The sequence below is a fragment of the Brassica oleracea genome, chromosome C5 (genome assembly GCF_000695525.1).
Source record: "Brassica oleracea var. oleracea cultivar TO1000 chromosome C5, BOL, whole genome shotgun sequence".
In the NCBI taxonomy this organism is placed as follows: domain Eukaryota; kingdom Viridiplantae; phylum Streptophyta; class Magnoliopsida; order Brassicales; family Brassicaceae; genus Brassica; species Brassica oleracea.
Genome location: NC_027752.1, coordinates 6,582,179 through 6,602,411, shown reverse-complemented (window position 1 = coordinate 6,602,411; position 20,233 = coordinate 6,582,179). Strand labels below are relative to the sequence as shown.

Here is a 20,233-nt window from a genome sequence, read left to right as displayed (position 1 = left end):
TTTATTCATCTCCATTTGTTTATTCATTCTCATTGTCTTATTCTCCTTGCTAGATCTATTTATGTAACTATTGTATACATTAAATCAATCTAAGGAAAAATGTTTCTCAAATATTTTTGTCTCTCTCTCTTGGATTCCCTCACATATCTCTCTTAGTTCTTCACCAAAATCTCTCAAATAATTCTCATAAACTCTCATTAATTCTCATAAACTTACAAAGAAGACTCCACGAGCTTCGTCTGATGTGTCGGAACTAATGCGTCTAGTATGCGTGGAGCAGTAAGCCCAAAACGTGATTGGTGATTTGAAGAAATCGTATGTTTTTTTCATCAGTTTTGGCAGCGAAGCTGCTTGCTTGCTCCCGGTTTTTAGAGCAGCTTGTTCCAAGTCTCCACCTTCAACAATTTGTCCCTGTCTTCTTAAGATATCAAGGAATGTTAAACCTTCACCATTTACTTCGTTACGTTGAACCATTCGACATTCTAGTAACAATTTCACCATCTGCATAAAATGGTCAATCAGTGGGCAGGGCCGGCCCTAGGCCATACTAGGTGAAACATTTGCAACAGGTTCCCAAATTTTTTGAAGAAAATTACATACAAATAGGTCCCTAAAAAAAATTTTAGGCCCCGAAATTTGTAAAAAAAAAAAATTTACATAGAAACAGCCACATGCCTCCAAAATCTCAGAGCCGACCCTGTCAGTGGGCTGGGCATCATTACTCGTTACTCGACCTAGACTCGGTCAGTCTTGACTCGTTACCTACCCCGTTATTTGCTCTATTAAATACTAGTTACTTGCTTATAATACTTGTCTTTTATGTTACTTGCATTTAAGGTTAGACACAAATACTAGTTAGTCTTCTTATACTTGTTACTTATTTTGTATATGTCTTGATTTTGCAAATAATAATTAATAGAGCCGGACAAGTAACTCAAAATAAGCAATTACTCATTTATAACAAGTCAAGTTAAGTACAATCTAAAATTTTTATTAATGCAAAGCAAGTCAAGGATTAAGTACATCTAAAACAGCAAGTACTCGCCTAAATCTTTGGCTTACTTTCTCTTGTGAAATTAGAATATAAAGCATACCTGATGATCATTCTAATATGCTGCACGGTGCAGAGGCGTGTTGACGGTTAAATCCTTCTTATTCAGAACTGAATACTCGATAGAGCGAGCATTTTTCTGACTCATTCTCTGGATCCATCCGGTGAGGACCTGCAGAACTTCAAATCTTTCATTCACCACAGCAAGATGCAGAGCATTTTGGCCATTCACGCTCACATCTTTAATACATTCAGGAGATGTTATGAGGCACTCTACCACAAGATCGACGTTCGCTCTTAACACTAGGAGATGGAACAGCGTGATGCCTTCTCTGCCTTTAACGCCAGCAAGGCTGGGATCAATCCTGAGCAGCCAGGTGACGAGCTCTTGTTGATCCTTCTCCACAGCAAGGTGCAACGGACTGCACCCGTTTGTATTGAGTTTTTTCGCAAAAGAAGGCTTGAGATTCAGCATCTCTACGGCGAACGCTATTTCCCCACAAGATGCAGCTATGTGAAGTGGAGTGTTTACAAATGGCATGGCATCGATGTTCTCCAGTATGCACGGATTCTCATCGATCAAAGCATAAAGGTCATTGATGCTACCTGATTCAGCAGCCTGTTGAAGTCTTTGATTCATACAGAAGTAGGCAGAAACTCTATCTTTTGTAATATTTTTTTTCTATCCTATTCTGGCTACCAGGGAAGTTTCAAAGCAAGAGTCATTCAACCTTGTCATCACAGACGGTTTATTACCGTATTAATTACACGAGGTGGGTCCTAAAGAGTTTCCTACCACACGCCATTTTATCAATCAATGATATGCCCATCCATGTCAACAGGAGCTCTTGAATGACTTGTCCCATTGCTTGCTCCTTCATATTTTTTCTTCATTCTCTATATTTTCCACAAGCAGACAGCTGCATATATGTTTTGAGAACCAAATTAGGTCCCCTTCATAACTTGGAGCCGAGTTCAAATAGTTTATCAGCGGCAATGCTCAACAAATACAATAACAAAGCTTTCATGAAACAGCCCAACGAATCATCATCCATGGAAGAATAGTGATCTGGCAATGGATGTCTTTTTAGTTCAACATGGGATGAGAAGCTGATCCTTCTTATGGCTCCACATTATAGGCCTATGAAAAGTAATCATGAATGTCCATCCATGTTGATTCTCTACCCGATTGTTTGCTCGTTAGAATTGTGTATCAGAATTGTCATGCTCTCAATCTCTGTCTCTCACTCTTTCAGTCTGAAGTTTGACATTAGTTTAGTCTGACTTATTAATATTATATGATTCACATTGTCTTCTAGAGATAATTAGAATGTTTGTCCCTAATTATTGGTTGGTTTTAAAAAATTTAGAAACCTTATTGCATTGTTTATTAGATGCCTAGTAGTTGGCTGTATAGTTATGGTTACATTCACAAAAGACATCCATGGTTTTAGTGGTCTAATTATTAAATTACACATATCGCAGATTAAAATAATGGCCCAAAAGGTCTCCAATCAGCTTGAACAACCAACCCAAGAGAAATCTTTTGCCTAAGCTGCTTCTTTATGTTCTCTTGTATTCTTTGTTCTCTATATTTCCACATTTAGGTTGCATATGTACATTAGTAAAAAGCAGGAAGAAGGCGAAGGTGACGGAGAGGAAGTGTGGGCGTAGTGAGATTACAGCCATTGATAAGGCATAAGAGAAGCACAGAGATGTCACAACCCAAAAGAACCATACTATAAGCACAGAGATTCCCTAGTGGTAAGAGACAGAAAAGTGTAGAATACATTCTTCATCACCACGGAACCTGTATTGCCATGGTTGGATTGGTGTACGCCTCCCGGAGGCTGGAGTATAGTCTGATAAGTGGTTGTTATTTTGAAAGTGCATACAACAATCAAAAACACTCCACGAGCTTCTTTTTTAAGTGTTACCTTTGGCCTCTCAAGACCGTGGAGTTGTATGTTCAGAAAGTGACTGGCGATTTAAGATCAGACTTTGCTGGCATAGAATCCGCCTCTTTACACCCTGATTTTGATATGGATACATTCAACAAGAGAGTTTTTTTTTTTTTTGTAGAAGCTCTGTGAGCAGGAGTCCTTTTCTAGGCCATAAAGTTTCAGCATGAGGACAATAGAAGCAAAAATGGTATCAAGATTCTCATGCATGAAATCATTCCTTACATAGCATAGTATATATAAAAGTCGATAAATTACAAAACTGAACATTATTGCAATACAAAAAATAAAAGACTAAACAAGGGGCATGGCATAGGTTTTGACGGTTGCATCCTTTTTTACCTTCTCAAAATCCTCTCTTCTGTAATAGAAGTGACACATGTTGTATCAAACCTTCCAAAACCAGCTTAATCGGGGCTTAGGATCCACAGATCGATGATTCCGCCAGCGTTGTATGAAAACTTCAAGCAAGATATAGAGAGCAATGAGCAGGAAGAAGGCGAAGGCCGCGGAGATAAACACTAGAGGGTGTGGTGAGATTACTGCCATGGCTAGAGCATAAGAAATGCACAGAGATGTCCCAATCCAAAAGAACCAATTTACAAACAAACTACGAAGTGGTATGAGACAAAAGGTGTAGAGTATAGCGCAGCAGAAGCCTAAGGTGTTGGAAATCCAAAGAAAGATGAAGAACGTCTGTTTCATCACGACGGAACCTGCATTAGCATCGTCGGATTGGTGTACACCTCCGGGAGGCTGGAGGGCAGTCTGGTAAGTGGCTGTTATTATCAAAATGCATACAATCAGGAACACTCCACGAGCTTCGTCTGATGTGTCAGTTCTAAGGCGTCTCATGCCCGTGGAGCAGAAAGTCCAGAAAGTGAATGGTGATTTTAAAATCTCAAACCTTGCCTTAGATCTTGGCAAAGAAGCCCCCTCTTTACACCCGCTTTTTATAGCAACTTGTTCCAAATCCAAGTCCTCCCCTACGACTCTCGGACCCTGGCTTCTTAAGTCTCCTCCACCTGCGTCTCTCTGTCCTTGGTTTCTTAAGATATCAAGGAAAGTTAATTTTTCACCATTTAGTTTATTTCGCTGAACCGACCGACATTCCAATAACAGTCTCACCATCTGCATATTAGGAAAGAATCTTAATGTATAAAAATCTCACGAAGTTCATTCATAGGAAGCCCATCTACTTCACATGGTACAACTTGTTTTAATATATAGTTTTAAATAAGAATTGAAGAATGAGAAGAAAACATGCCTGATGATCATTCTTAGATGCTGCAAGGTGCAAAGGCGTGTTGTAGTTAAGATCCGATTCATTCAGAACACGATACTCAATGGAGTCAGCATTTCTTTGGCTCATTCTCTGGATCCATCCGGTGAGGACTTGGAGAACTTCAAATCTATCATGTTTCACAGCAAGATGCAGAGCATTCTGGCTATCTACAGTCTCATCTTGGATACATTCAGGGGAAGTAAGGAGGCACTCTGCCACAAGATCTGCGTTTCCTCTTGACACTAGTGAAAGAAACGGTGTGATGCCATTTCTCCCTTTAACGCGGGCAAGACCATTATCAAGCCAGAGCATACTGGCGACAAACTTAGTCTTATCCTTGTCTACAGCAAGATGCAATGGACTGTACCCGCTTGCGTTGAGCTTTCTTGCAAAAGAGGGCTTCAGATTCATAATCTCCTTTGCAAATGGTATGTTCCCCGAAGCTGCAGCTATGTGGAGGGGAGTGGTCACAAATGGAACCGCATCCATGTTCTCAAGTATGTATGGATTCTCTTCAATAAGAGCATACAGCTGATCGATGCTTCCAGATTCAGCTGCTTGTTCAAGTCTTGGATCCATTGGAAAGAAAAGTTTTAGGTTTATGATAGAACTCTGCAAGAATGATGAAGTTGAGTGAAGGGACTTTTATTTTCTATTGTGGCCTCGTTACTTCCAAATCAGATTTATATACAACCTTAAACAAAGGAGTGTCGACCTTGAGCGTGTTGGGAGGAAGCTTCCGAGCAAATCCAGTAAGTGAACTTCCGCGCGGATTGAGTAAGGAAAATAAAAGGGTAACAATTCACGGTCACCAATAAAGAAAGGACCTTTCGCCAATCCGCATAGGCATTTGTATTGTATCAATGTCTTGCTGAGCAGTGAGCACAACTAACCGATTCTAGTATGAGATCTTCTAGCATTCCAGCCGACAAAATTATTCCGTGGATCCAACTCGTTGTAAATTCTCCTAGCAGATAGAATATAGAGTCAACTGGGTCAAAACTCAAAACCCATTTAAAAGTAGAAACTAGGAAGATATGTTAAAATGTTCCAAATAAAATGGAAGACATGTTAACGATTTGCCTTGGATTTGTTTGTGTTATCGAAGATGTTTAACAGTGTCAATAGTTGATTAAAAACCAATTCCAGCCATTAAATTTCTGACACCGACAGCAAATTTACGATGAATCCGTGAAAAGAAAAATTGCTAAAACTAAACAAAAATTCAACAAAATACCATCATTAAGTAGTATCTTTAGTGTATTTTTTCTCATAATCCCAAAACTAACCATCGATTAATCAAATAAGTACATTTTAAACGTATTTAAATATTAAAAAACGAATTAAAAATAGAAATTTAAGTAAAAAATATATTTATATATATAATTTTAAGTCGACATTTTATAATATATTAATAAAAATAAATATTTTTTTTTGGTCAAATATAAAAATAATATATTTAACGTTTTATATTAGTATAAAATTTTTGATATAATCAATTGAATTCAAAATAATTATACAAATAAATACATTAATAAAAAGAAATGAACATATTAATAAAAATTTAATTAACATAAAGAGCACACAAAAAAATTAAATATGTTTCTATAAATTGTACACTTAAATTTACAAACAAATATTTTGAAAATATCGATTAAAAGTTTTTAGTCGATATTCAACAATTGTTAGTGTATGTTAACTATTTTATAAATTATTTAAATATCTTAAACTTTTATTAAATATTTTAAATTTTTAATCATATCTGATAAATAATTTTATACTTTAAACAATTATAATAAATAGAGAACTTAGGCTGTATATACACATGAGTTGTCAAAATTAGGAGAATATCCAGGGCACTATTCAATTTTTTTTAATACTAGAACCCCGAGTCTACAGCTACACTATCTTGTACTTGCATATTTCGTGTCAGAGTCTTGAAGCTAAGAACCCCTATTACACGCCATGCAATGCACTGTACTTCACCATTATGTAGACTCTCCTATTACACGCTATTTTATGAACAATACTAGTATGAAATACGAGAGACTTAGAGGACAAACGAGATGTCGTCCTTTACAGTGTTCAATAGTTCATTTTTTTGTGAAAGTCATACCTTGTCAATCGCCTTTTCTTCATAAACGAAAGAACAAATATAATTTTCTTCGTTGCACAGGCCTCGAAATCTTAGCAATCTGCGTTATAGATCATCTGTTTTTTCCAGAATGATGCTTGCAGCCGGTGAAGAATCGGTCGGAAAAGGGTTACTACTTACCATAAAACCGAAGAAGATTGAATCCACAATCAACAATCTAGATCCGGAAGAAGTAGACTTCAGGTGGAACACAATGTTTGGGAAGGTTATATCCCAAGCCGAGAACCCTTCATTTTCCGGCGCTTTTGGTATGTTCGTCATTATACGAATGCTCAGAGTGAAGAAAAAGTATGAGATCTGGTTAGTAATGCAAGGTTAGTAATGTTTTAGAAATAAGCTTTCTCCCCTAAAATAAGTTTTCTCATAATTAACATAGCATATATCTTAATTAGATATTTGCTAATATTTATCGCAGTTTGTAGGTATGTTACATTTTAACATCCACTAAACAAGGTAATCTGTAAGATAAAACTTAACACGTACCTATGGTCAATGCCATGCTTAGCATGGAAACTGGAGTAGGTCATCCCTCTCTAAGCCTAATAACAGCGCGCGGTCCCAGGCAACGGTTGTACTGCATTCAATAGAGCAGCTAAAGAGTTTGTTGATGACTCAGGTCCTTTGCTTGTTTCGACAGCAGCCACAAGTGCCTTCCTCGTCGAGTATTGTCAGCAATGCGTCCTCATCATCTGTTCACACCTCCATCATGAACTGTTGGCTTGCTGGCATCTAACCTTGTGCAAACATATCTTTCCAAAAATCTGTTCCATCGTTTATTCACCACGTATATCATTTACACGTCCCAAAGTTAGATGGTTAATAGTATGGTTACCACGGCACCAGGGGGTACGTTTCCCGTTGAATTTCTGATAACATTATAGTTATCTAGCTTCTGAAAAAGATAGCGGGCAACCACATCACTAACAACTATTGTAAAAAGAGATTGCTATCTGCAAAAAACTTTCTATAACAGTCTTCGTTATCTTTACCAACTCGAGTTTACTTTTATGTTTTTTCAAGATCCTATTAAATACAAAATCGAAAACCCAAAATATTTGGGGGTAAGCTTTAGATCCCGCCATGCTCTGCTACAATTAGATTTCTCCCAATTTCTGTAGATTTTATATTTTACCTTACACAAATATCAAACAAAACGAATGGAGAGGGAAGAAGGGAGCTGGAGTCCTACATCTTGAAACGAATGAAATATATGAGTCAGTTTTCCCCTAGAGCAAAGAAAACCCTTAAGTCTTCTTGCTGAGCGATTTGGCTAGAAGCAATCTCGAATCTTATCAAGCTTTCCACCACCAAGCTTGTGGCGATTCCTCACTCCATACCATCCACCGATCCAGCTTGAGAGAGACTTCAGTCCAGCAAGATAGATCCCATCTTCATGCCATCTCCATCCCTTGTTCTTGTTGAGAGAGACACACGCCAACCAACTTGAATCCATCAGCCATCTCTATCCTTCTCTTGTTTTGTTTCATTGCATCTTTTGTTTCAGATCGGCCATTAAAAATAAAAACCCATAAGAATTCATATTTGCTTATGTTCTTTATTTCTCAGTTAATTTACTTTATGTTCTTCATTTTTAATCCATAAAAACTCATAAAAATCATTCTCTCTTGTTTCAGGTACAAACCGGCCGATCCTCTCTCCATCGCGTCCATCTAGCTGCTCCCTTGTCCATCCGTTCGTCCTGTCCAATCCAATCTCTTGAACCTCAGTCTAGCCATTGAGTAGTCTGGATCTCAGTCTGCAACATTAGCACACTTGAGAAACTGAATAGCCTATCAAGAAACTTTGTGTGGGGAAGTGGACAACATTTGGTCTCTTGAGTTAAAATCTGCAGACCAAAAGCTGAGGGTGGCCTGGGAATTAGAATGCCCAGAGAGATGAATAAAGCTTTAATACCTAAAGTGGGATGGCGTCTGTTGAATGACAAGGAGAGTTTATGGGCTAGGGTGTTGCGCAGTAAGTATTCAGTGAGGGATATTCATGATCCTACTTGGATGACAGTGGGCAAGAAGATCGCGTCTACTTGGAGGAGTATAGTAATGGGGATCAGGGAAATGGTGACTAAGGGGTACACTTGGGTCATTGGTAACAGAAGAGGAATCAAGTTTTGGACAGATAGGTGGCTTTCAGGTCAATCACTTATGATGATTGCTATTGCGGATCTTCCAGATGGGTATGATAATATAAATGCGAGAGAGTTATGGGTGGAAGGCGAAGGTCGGGATCTAATTAGAATCTCCCCTTTTGTTACAAAGGATACACGGCTTGAACTTGCGGCTGTGGTGGTAGATACTGTTTCTGGAGTGCAGGACCGCTTGGCTTGGGGAGAGACACCAAATGGGCAGTTTACAGTAAAGTCTGCTTACAACCTGATCACACGTGATGATACGCCGAGGCCATATATGGAGAGCTTATTTAGAAGTATGTGGCATGTGGTGGCTCCTGAGAGAGTACGAATGTTCCTCTGACTTGTTGGAAATCAGGCAATTATGACTAACGCAGAGAGATATAGACGGCATCTTAGTGGAACTGATGGGTGTCAGGTCTGTAAGGGAGGGATCGAAACAATCTTTCATGTTCTTAGAGATTGTCCAGCGATGACAGGAATATGGAATAGATTTGTCCCATCTACGAGGAGACAAGCTTTCTTCTCGATGCCTTTATTTGAGTGGCTTTACCGTAATCTATGTGATAAGGACGCAAGGAGTGGAGTTCCTTGGGCCACAATTTTCGCTTTGGCTACGTGGTGGGGATGGAAGTGGAGATGTGGAAATTTTTTTGGAGAGAATCGGTTGTGGAGAGATAGAGTACAATTTCTACGTAACTTGGCCAAAGAAGTGATGTAAGCCAATGAAGTGGAGAATGGAGGTATGGAATGTGGTAGCAGCGTCACAAGGATGATAGGATGGATGCCTCTTCGGGTGGGTTGGATGAAGCTTAACACTGACGAGGCCTCTCATGGGAATCCGGGACCGGCGTCTGCAGGGGGAGTGTTGCGTAATGGTGAGGGTGAGTGGTATGGCGGTTTTGCTCTTAACATAGGAAGGTGCTATGCCCCCTTGGCAGAGCTTTAGGGAGTATACTATGGGCTTGTGATCGCTTGGGAAAAAGGTATTAGTAGGCTGGAGTTGGAAGCTGATTCTATAATGGTGGTGGAGTTTCTCACAAAAGGGATTGGGGACACTCACCCGCTATCTTTCCTGGTACGTTTGTGCCATGGCTTCTTAACAATGGACTAGTTGGTCCGAATAGTTCATGTGTATAGGGAAGCAAACCACTTAGCTGATGGTTTAGCTAACCTTGCTTTCTCTCTTTCGTTTGGTTTTCATAAATTAGACGCTGCGCCGTCAGATGTTGTTAGCTTATTGCGAGAGGATGTCAATGGACCTCTAAAGCCACGACAAACTCGTTTGCAGTATGAAGTTTGCTTTTGAATAAATATTGGGAGTTCTTTCTCCCAATTTTCTACCAAAAAAAAATGCATGCATGTTCAGAAAGGACAGTCTAGGCCGACCAGATTAATCAAGTCGCTTGTCTTGATTCTCCCTTGGGTATTGACTTAGGTTTTTTCTAACATGTTATCAACATAGAGACAACGTTTGCTAGTTGTTCATTTCTTCCATGATTTACTAATTAATTTAGAATAACAAATTAGTTTGAGTGGCCATGGAAAACCACTTCGAAAACAGACAAAACAGCGGCATGTGCATTTCGCCGTTAATTTGTTTATCGCTTATATGAATGGTTATAATGCATTATTCAAAGAACACAAAGTATAAGCAGCCAAGAGCTTGGTCATATGCGTGAAATTGAAAGAACATACATCTTTGTGAGTGAGTATATATTAACGTGCCCATATGAAAAAAAACAAATTAATTTCTCTTGTAAAATAACTCTTGTCTATCTAAAAAATAAACTGTTAGCATGCATTTTTAATATTAGTTTACATTTTCGCATGAATAGCACTAAAAGTGAGTATGGAACACTAGTATATGATAAAGATAAGTCCAATTTTTAAATATCGACATTTTATTCAGGTATGTATATAAGAAGAGGATCACTTTAGCTTTATACGTATATATGTTTGAGAATTAAAACTTCATATTCCGAATTGTTAGGTAAATTCAATGAATATATGTGATCATTGTATAGTCTTTTGTGGTTGCAGGACCATATAATTAAGGGGTGTAACAATTTGTTACGTACGTATTTGGCGTTTCATGGTGTCCATCTGATGGGTTGGCACATGAGATAACATTTACTCCAATTATTTTAACAAGATTAGCTGAATGAGTAAAAGAAAAACAATGGCTATAAAAATAGGCATGTGGTGTTTTAGTCCTTTTTGTTCAACATTGTCAAAACGGACCAAAGGATAACACAGTTACACAGAAAAGACTGTATCGAGATGGGCATTTCAGCTACGGCTTCAGTAGCATCTGGTGTAGCACGACGCAAACGTAGCCACCGGGTGGATGTCTACAACTTGTTTGAGTCGGCTTTGGAGAACCAAAGGAACCAAATAACATAAAGAGCAGATGTCTCCTTATGGAAACAGAGTGAAGACAACTATCGGTCACAGTCCAGTACCAAAAGAACTTGGAATCTGATTCGAAAAGTACATCCTCTGGTCCAATGGCACTCGGGGATTTGGTTTCAATATGCAACCCCAAAATATGCATTTTGCACCTGGTTAGCTATTCACAACAGATTAACCACCGGTGATCGTATGGCTGCTTGGAACAGTGGTATCAACGCTTCGTGTATCTTCTGCATCAAGTGACTGAGACCCGCGACCACATTTTTTTCGAATGTATGTTCTCTGCGGAAGTGTGGTCCCTCTTAACGAAAGGGCTCCTACGTTCCCGTTTCTCTACAGCTTGGGGTGTTCTTCTCCAACTGACAATGGACACGACACTGGATTCTAAAACAAGGTTCTTGCTGCGGTACACGCTGCAGGTATCGGTTCATTATATATGGAGGGAGAGAAATGATTGATGTCGTGGCGCAACGCCTATGAACCCCGCCTCTTTGGTTAAGATGATCGACAGACAGATTCGTAACTGGTGACTCACGGTTTCAGCTACAGGTCACATGAATTATGAAGCTCTGCTGCAGCGTTGGTTTGCCTCAATGGCTTAGGCTCTGTTGTTCGACACATGATCTTCTGTTTTTATCCTTAAAGTCAGTAAGATCTAAACAGATACATTTGACGTACAAAAGTTAGTTTGTTTGAATAAATTTAATAAATATTCGAAAAAAAAAAGACATGATAGATTTAAAGGTGAAGGTATTTGTCACCGAATTGAGTATATTGATTAAAACATTAGACGACAAGGCGGATATAAGATATGTTTCGTATAATCACAATTCACAACATATAGTATTATGATTAAAATTAAAAAAAATGGTCTTAGGTTAATACTTAATAGACATGTTAATGTCAGGAATCTGTAACATATTACTACAGTAATCTAAAATAGTTTTAGATAAATTTATTTTGCTGATCAGCATGTACTTGCGTTGGCCTGATATGTAACCAGAAAAAAAAAAAAAACACCAGAAATGGATTTTCGTAAAAAGGGTCAAAGAAGACAGAGAAGAAACGTGAGGAGTGTGAATTGGATCTGACAAGAAGAGAGAGAGCCCCCCAGTAAAGGAGGAATCCCGAGCGTCACCGCTCCTTCCGACCCAACTTTCACTTTTTCACATTTCTTTTCGTGTCCTTTGCTATTTTCATTTATTATTTTTATTTTATTTTAAACAATTAAAATCATATCACCACCAGTGATTTTTATTTTTTTGAATTTCTCACCAATCGCTTTCTTCATCCATCATCGCTCTCAACAGACAGACCTCAGTAGTCTCTTAACAGAGATTCTTCATCTTCTACTTCATTTCAAACTTGAACAAGTCTGAAGAGTTAGCTCTGAAGGATGTCGAGTTTAAAGATATCGGATCCGAGCAAATTGCATCTCAAGAAAGAGCTGACTCAAATCAGGAAAGTCTCCAAGTGTCTACGCGATCCCGGAACCTCCTCTTCCTGGAAATCCCCTCTCACTTCCTCCAGATCCGTCCCAGTGGAACCGCCGAGCAACAAGGACGCCGAGCTTCTCAATCAGTTGGATTCACAGTTTCGAGTTGAGAGTAGTCGAGGCAAGGAGAAGGAGAAGAAGGTCTTCTTGTATAACTGGAAGTCTCAGAAAACTTCTAGCGACAATGATGATGATGATGATGCGAGTGATGCTAGGAACGGTGGAGATTCGACGATGTTCAGGTGCAGAGACAAGAATCGTTTTACCAAGAAGAAGCGTAGGTTCTTGTCTCGATATCCTCATCATCATCATCAACCCAAAGAAGCAACATCAGGTGAAGAAACAGAGGATTTCAGCAATTCAGAGAGTCTTGGCAAGCTCACCCAAATGCTGAAGCTTAAGCACAAAAACTGGTCACGCTCTTCTTCTTATAAGTTCCTGAGAGCTACAAGCAAGAGAGATTCTTCTTCTTATACTTGTAACAGCACACCTGCATTGTCCACCAGCTCATACAACAACCTGTACGCTATCCGTAGCCCCAGCACTGTGGAATCTTTTGATGATGATAATAACTTGGATGTTACAGGGAGACAGCAAGGCTGTGGGATTCCTTTTTACAGAACCCACAAAAGGAATCTGAAACATAGAGGTGGATGTAGGAGCTGCTGTTCACCTTCGTTTTCGGATACTCTTAGAAGGAAAGGAAGCACCATCTTATGTGGTGGGAGTCGTCAATATATGCATAGACATTCTTCTGGGAGATGTAATAAGAAGCTGAGTGTTGTACCTTTGCTTAAATACCGTGGTGATAGTACTAGAGGAGGACGTTCATCTTTAGGGAGTGATGATGATTTTGGAGAGCTTGATTTAGAGTCTCAGAGTAGGTTAGATGGGAGAAGATGGTCTACTAGTTGTAAGAGTCATGGTGAAGAAGAAGGAAGTTCACCGGAAAATACGCAGAGTTTGAGTATAAAGTACAAACCAATGTTCTTTGATGAACTCGTTGGTCAGAGTGTAGTTGTTCAGTCCTTAATGAACGCTTTGAAGAAGGGTAGAGTTGCTGGTGTTTATCTCTTCCAAGGTCCTAGAGGAACTGGGAAGACATCTACTGCGAGGATCTTCTCGGCGGCTTTGAACTGTGATGCGTTGGCGAATGAAGAGATGAAGCCTTGTGGGTACTGCAAAGAGTGCAGTGAGTTCATGTCAGGGAAGAGTAAGGATTTGTTGGAGCTTGATGCGTCTAAGGAGAATGGAGGTGAGAGAGTTAGTTACGTTTTGAAAAACCTGATGAGTTTGGCTCCTCCACAGAGTTCACCAAGGTACAAGGTTTTTGTGATAGATGAGTGTCACTTGCTGCCGTCTAAGACTTGGCTGTTGTTGCTCAAGTTTCTTGAGAAGCCTCTTCAGAGAGTCGTCTTCATATGTGTAACTACTGAACTTGGGAACGTTCCTCGGACGATTCAGTCAAGGTGCCAGAAGCTACTCTTCAACAAACTCAAGGATGGTGACATTGTTGTGAGACTAAGGAAGATTGCTTCAGACGAAAATCTTGATGTGGAATCTCAGGCGTTGAGCCTGATTGCTTTGAATGCTGATGGTTCGCTTAGAGATGCTGAAACCATGTTGGATCAGCTGAGTTTGATGGGGAAGAGAATCACCGTTGATCTTGTGAATGAGCTAGTAAGTTTTGGTGTTTGTTTTGCATTTGGTAGTGATAGACCAATTGGGTAATGTGAATTGAGTGCTGGGTATTTGTCCAGGTGGGTGTTGTTTCTGATGAGAACTTGCTTGAACTCTTGGAGTTAGCGTTAGCTTCTGACACGGCAGAGACGGTGAAGAAAGCTAGAGAGTTACTGGACTTGGGAGCTGACCCAATTCTCATGATGTCTCAACTGGCTAGCCTTATCATGGATATCATTGCTGGAGCATACAAGGCCTTGGATGAAAAATACAGCGACGCCTTCCTTGATGGACGGAACTGTGAGCTTTCTTGAGTTTCAAATTCGTTAGTTCTAATAAATCTTGAATGAAACTGCACAAAGAATGGTTTTATACAATGTTTTTAGCCATGGCTCTAAAAATTGGTATAGACGACGCCCAGGCCGGCAAATCGGTCCTAGCCAAAAAAAAATTTAAAAAAAAAATCTGATTTATACGGCTCAAATTGGTTTAAATCAATCTAAATTAGTCTAAATTTATTAAATTATTTAATAATGTTAGAACATTGGTTTTAGCTTATTGATGCTTTGGGCCAATCTTGTTCTCTCTTTTTATAGTGAGTGAACCGGAAATGGAGAGGCTAAAGCATGCTTTGAAGATTCTTTCAGAGGCTGAGAAGCAGCTTCGAGTAACTACCGATCGTTCAACATGGTTCATAGCTACCTTGCTGCAGCTTGGTTTGATGCCATCTCCCGGAAGCACGCACAGCAGTAGCAGTAGAAGGCAAAGCTCTATAGCAACTGAAGAACACCCCTCAAGCATTTCAAGAGAAGTTATTGCTTACAAACAAAGATCAAGCCTTCAATGTAATAACTCAGCATCCCCGACTTCCATAAGAAAAGGCGAAACTACCGTTCATGAAGTGACATCTTTCTCCTCATCCAGCGAAGTTTTAGAGAATGACGCATCTATTTCAGAGAAACTAAATGATATATGGATGAAGTGTGTAGATAGATGTCATTCAAAGACATTGAAGCAGCTGCTATATTCTCATGGGAAGCTATTATCTATCAGTGAAGTTAAAGGTAAAGCCTAAAAACTGCTCTTAATAAGATAATGCCAATCAGTTTATAATATACTGATATGATCATGTTTGCAGGTACTCTAGTTGCTTATATTGCATTTGGAGACAGAGAGATCAAACTGAGAGCTGAAGGGTTCGTAAGAAGTATCACAAACTCAATTGAGACTGTGCTAAGGAGAAACGTAGAGGTGAGGATGATCCTCTTGTCTGAAACTGAGTTACTCAGCTCCAAGCAGACAAGACAAACAGCAGTGGCAGATAGTTCAGATACTGAAAGTGGGCATGAGGTTCCAATGAAAAGGATTGAAACGATCATCCAAGAACAGAGATTAGAAACTGAACGGCTGCAGAAGACTCCTGGCTCACAAGGACTGTTAAAACCCGAGAGGAATCAAGTTTCGCCTCAGGAAGACACCAGTTATCATCATCACCAACCAAACATTGGTTCTGCAGTTTCTTCTGGACTAAACAATGAAGTTTTGAAGATTTGCAAAATGGATGAGGTTCAGGAGAATCAGACCTGTAAAAGAATGGAGCATTGTCCTGTTTCACCGAGTATACTCCACGATAGTAACTTCACAAACAACAAAGACAATCTGTAAGTGATCTTGGTTCAGTATATATGAATAAAGTGAACCTAATTTTCATAACAAACATTTGTTTTGATTGGTTTGTGTAGAGGATATGAATCTGTATCAGGAAGAGGAGTTTGCAGTTTGCTTTTCTGTTGGAAAACACAGAAGTCTCCAAGAATAACCAAGGTGAGCTCATCGAGAACATGTTACTTTAGTGGTGAAATAAAACGAAACAATCTTCTTTTTTTTCTGTTTGCTTGACGTTTTTTGAATATTTGATTATAGATCAAAGGGACCTCTGTACGATCACGAAGAAGTCGGAAGAGAAGATTCTTGTTGTTCAGTGGATGTGCTAAGACAAGGAAGTGAGAAAGGTTGCCGTATGGAAGATGAAAATATTCAAGACCCAAGAAATCTCACCTCTTCACAAAAATCACCGTGGTTTAATAATTCGTTTTATTTTAACTGTATTATAATTAATTTTTATGAAAATAATAGAACAATTATAGTAACTCAATGCTAAAATTGAATTTGATAGCAAATAAAAAAAAATTATAAGATATGTAATTTTAAAAGGAACTTTGTATTGAAAAAGGAAACTTGTAGTAAGATTTTAAAACATTGAATAAATAATAGAACAATTATAGTAACTCAATGCTAAAATTGAATTTGATAGCAAATAAAAAAAAATTATAAGATATGTAATTTTAAAAGGAACTTTGTATTGAAAAAGGAAATTTTGTAGTAAGATTTTAAAACATTGAAACCATTTAATTAAGTTTAACTTTCTTTCTTTTGTAACACGATTAGTTTCAATAATGTATTATTAATTATAGATACATTGCTTATTATAGATTCAATAATGCATTATTAAAAATATAAGATATGTAATTTTAAAAGGAACTTTGTATTGAAAAAGGAAATTTTGTAGTAAGATTTTAAAACATTGAATACATCTAATTAAGTTTAACTTTCTTTCTTTTGTAACACGATTAGTTCCAATTATAGATTCAATAATGTATTATTAATTAACAAAGGAGAAAAAAAATGAAAATAATCATTTCAATTGACTAAATTTAGTATATTCATCTTTTGTATTTCCTTTCTTAATATGTAGAGAAATAATCACATTTTTGTCTCCCGTGTACTGGCATTTATACTGGCATCAACTGATCAAAACAAAACAATCATTGGCTTACATATACAATACAAGGTCTCTGCTAAGCTCATCACCATTTTAAGAAACAAACACAACAACAACATGAAGTTCTCTGAGATAACAATGAAGATTGCTCTATTGCTTCTTTGTTTAATAGCCGTCCAAACAATGGCCGAACAGTTCGAAGACAAAACTGGTGAAATCCCACCAATCCCATCGGATCCTACACTAGATCCTCCTCCTCCAAGCCCATCCTCTAACAGCAAGAACACCATGTTTATGCCTGAAAACAGTTTCTTCGATGACATCACTATGCTATTGTCCCCTGAACCAGAAACATAAGCTGGAAAGTTCAGAAAATATTATTATCAGTTATCAGTGTACCTTATCTTATATTCATGAATGCAATTTGGAACTTTATCATATAAATAATTAAATAACATTTCTTCAGTTATTATTATCTTTGACTGTCCCTTCATTTCGAACAAAGTATTCATCAAAACGAACACACGTTCACAAATGTAACCTTGTGGTCGTGGGTTCGAGTCCGGTGGGCGCCAATATTGAATCCTAAATCCGGTAGCAGGGGATTAGAAGACTAAACAAATATTGAGTGAGATTAAGAAGGGGCCAAAGGTTTCGTTTATTGAAGTGTTTAGCAAAAGCCGAAGATAAAAATACAAAGAAGAACACGTTGTCTTGAAGACGAGTCTAGGAAATAATTCTTTCTACTTTATCTCTCTAACCGTTCTCTCTCTATTTCGCTGCCCCCATATTCATTGAATGCTCTCTCCTATTTATATTCGTTTTGATTCACCTTTTCCGCTTCGTAGTGGTTATATGTCAGGGAGTTGGTGTGGCGCTCATCGACACCCTATTGCTTGCGTAGGTTTCCTGTCTATGATCGGCGGTCGATGCAGCCTACGCGTCGTAGGCTCCTGTTCGTTGCGTGTCGCCGTGGATGTCATTTTTGAAATGGGTCTTTCTGGGGCTTCTTTCTTTATACTCAACTCGCGAATGGACCGACGGCCATCCTCTAACAGAATATGATGTTAAGGTATCTGTTCACATAGTTTACACAAAAAAGTATCTAAAATAAGAGCATCATTAACCCAAAGACCCACTTTGGGTCTCTTAATGATTTTTAAGTATTAAATGTTACTTAAGAGACCTAGTTAAAAGACACCATTATTTTTGTGCTTCAATGGGAGTCTCTTATTTAGAGGTTCTTAAAAACATTTTATTAAACATTGTTTTATTAAAAATAAAATTTATTTATTAAATAAAACATAGTAAAAGATAAACATTGTTTTATTAAAAAAAAATTATTAAACATTGTTTTATTAAAAATAAATTTATCTATTAAATCAAACATAGTAACATTTTAAACATAAATTTTTAATGAATGTTGAGTCAGGCGATGAAAAATCCAATACTACATTGCTCAGAGCACCAAGAACTGCAACCTGGTCAATGATATATACATTCAAATCGGTTCTGCCATTTGCATTTAAAGATAATTTAATTTAGAGCGGTACCTGGACAGAGGAAGATGGATCATGCAATAACTGAACCAAAGGAAGCATAACATGAGCGTTTCTAAAGCAAATGCACGCTGCAGTTCTAACATCAGCGTTATTGTGTGTAAGCGCATTAACCAGCAGATCCAACACCTAGTAGAAGGTAACAAACACAAAACAGATTCATTACAGTATAAGAAAACTGATTAACCAATTAAAAAATGGCAATGTGTAAAACGAACCTCCAATGACAAGAAGCCTGCAATCCCCAAGCTTCGAACACAACTCAGCTAAAGACAAAAACAAACCCTGAAGACGTTTAGGATTGACTTCCCTACCTGTCTTCAAGATGTCAACAATGTTCTTGACTGCATTTGCCTCCTAAGCTAACTTCTGTAAATCCTCTTCTATAAGATTCACTGCAACTAGGGGGAAAAGGTTGCTTTTTTTTTTTTGTTTTTCTTGGCAGTTTTATATTCTTCTATACTAGACACAACAACCTACATTGCACTCTACCATGAAACAACACCTATCTACTCCATGTTTGTCAAAAAAATATGAATATTAAGAAAGTTTCTTTGGTCTCATCAAGATGTGTTTGTCATTAACCAAGTGACATGTGCTTCAAGGGTTACCTTTGTGCCTTAAAGTCTTTCATAACCTCCAAAAACATATCATACTTGTCCCCTTGATCTTGAAACATCTTTCAAGTAAGATAAAGCATCATCGGTTGTCAACTTATGAGAGTTTACTCCCCCATCAGCAACACTTCGAGGTACTTGAGATTGCGCATATCTGCACCAAAGCAAGCTCTTTTGATCACCAACTAAACCTAGAAATCTTAAAATTGGTACAATCGAATTGGGTTTTTACAAGGTGGGAACTCACGATTCGCCTCATGAAGAGGGTAAATGTCGTTTGAATTGAGACCCAGAGGAGTAGACATCGTCTCTAACCCGCTTCATTGCTGCTAAAACTAGTAAAAAGATCATCAATTTAGAAATTCTCAAGTTTTGAAATTCAGATGAATTTAATGATACCTACTATCTGTAGAGCTCCAGATGAAACCAAATCACTTCAGATCTCCTCGAATCGAGAAGAGACACTTCCATCGCCCACTACTGTTTCACATGAATTCTCAGATTGTATGCAAAAACCCAAGAGGAATTGCGATGAAAATAGAGATTTTGGTTGCTACGACTGAGAGGGGAGAGAGAGAGAGAGAGAGAGAGAGAGTTTCGTATATGAAGAAGAAGAAACATCAACGGAATGTGCCTTTGGGACTACCGGCTCCTTTCCGCTGTGAGAAACGCGTTGATCCAAAGAGGGAGAAGATATGTCTCTTCTGTTCCCTAAATAAGAGATTTCTTTTATGTTTATTGTGTTATAAATTAAGCATTGAAATGATCATCCACTTCTTCACCAAACTCGAGCACTATGATCATCCACTTCTTTACCAACTCAAGCACTATGATCATCTACTCATCAAACACTATGATCACCCACTCATTTACCAAATTAAGCACTATCTTTGTTATTTTATGTATTGTTGTTCACTATAAATACCATCACTCATCTCACTCTTTTGTACACCATAAACAAGAACAAGAGTTTATAATCAAAGAACCATTACATCTTCTTCTTCTTCCTTATAATAAACTCTCTCCCTTATACTAGTGTTATTTGCTTCCTACGGGTATTAAATTCTACTCTTATTTAAATTTCTCGATA

At 38.1% G+C, this 20,233-nt stretch overlaps 3 protein-coding genes and 1 long non-coding RNA gene across 24 annotated transcripts in view; 1 reads left to right on the top strand and 3 right to left on the bottom strand.

Annotated features, from left to right (window-relative positions):
- The window catches only part of LOC106344184 (26S proteasome non-ATPase regulatory subunit 10-like), a 7,275-nt gene extending 5,511 nt beyond the window's left edge, over positions 1–1,764 (bottom strand). For 4 of the 7 annotated variants that reach the window (XM_013783602.1, XM_013783598.1, XM_013783599.1 and 1 more), the window contains exon 1: positions 1,095–1,764. In XM_013783602.1, the coding sequence (XP_013639056.1) occupies positions 1,107–1,691 (585 nt within the window). In that variant the 5' untranslated portion in view covers positions 1,692–1,764 and the 3' untranslated portion in view covers positions 1,095–1,106. Of the gene's footprint in view, positions 1–93; positions 502–930 lie in introns of those variants that run through there. The other 3 variants (XM_013783604.1, XM_013783601.1, XM_013783603.1) reach the window with 3 other exon arrangements.
- Positions 1,765–3,200: 1,436 nt separating this feature from the next.
- LOC106344080 (ankyrin repeat-containing protein At3g12360) lies at positions 3,201–5,346 on the bottom strand. Of its 3 annotated transcripts, none has more exons than XM_013783461.1 (3): positions 4,992–5,346; positions 4,280–4,909; positions 3,201–4,143 (listed from the first exon to the last, which is right to left on the bottom strand). In XM_013783461.1, exons 2-3 carry the CDS (start codon positions 4,874–4,876, stop codon positions 3,400–3,402), a joined length of 1,341 nt encoding a protein of 446 aa, XP_013638915.1. In that variant the 5' UTR covers positions 4,877–4,909; positions 4,992–5,346; the 3' UTR covers positions 3,201–3,399. The 3 variants fall into 3 exon arrangements, with proteins under 3 accessions (XP_013638915.1, XP_013638916.1, XP_013638914.1); XM_013783462.1 differs by having other exon boundaries at positions 5,013–5,346; XM_013783460.1 differs by lacking the exon at positions 4,992–5,346 and having other exon boundaries at positions 4,280–4,975.
- A 6,923-nt stretch (positions 5,347–12,269) lies between these two features.
- Positions 12,270–16,415, top strand: LOC106295923 (protein STICHEL-like 1). Its single transcript, XM_013731937.1, has 6 exons — positions 12,270–14,185; positions 14,266–14,485; positions 14,782–15,249; positions 15,324–15,846; positions 15,928–16,009; positions 16,109–16,415. Exons 1-6 carry the CDS (start codon positions 12,407–12,409, stop codon positions 16,190–16,192), a joined length of 3,156 nt encoding a protein of 1,051 aa, XP_013587391.1. The 5' UTR covers positions 12,270–12,406; the 3' UTR covers positions 16,193–16,415.
- Positions 16,416–16,993: 578 nt separating this feature from the next.
- LOC106344135 lies at positions 16,994–19,857 on the bottom strand. 13 transcript variants are annotated; one of them, XR_001270128.1, is made up of 7 exons: positions 19,543–19,857; positions 19,391–19,469; positions 19,138–19,297; positions 18,745–18,927; positions 18,521–18,655; positions 17,800–18,043; positions 16,994–17,325 (listed from the first exon to the last, which is right to left on the bottom strand). It is a non-coding gene; the product is annotated as an uncharacterized LOC106344135 (long non-coding RNA). The 13 variants fall into 13 exon arrangements; XR_001270127.1 differs by having other exon boundaries at positions 16,994–17,307; XR_001270136.1 differs by lacking the exon at positions 16,994–17,325 and having other exon boundaries at positions 17,356–18,043; positions 19,138–19,314; positions 19,391–19,472.
- Between the last annotated feature and the right edge of the window lie 376 nt (positions 19,858–20,233).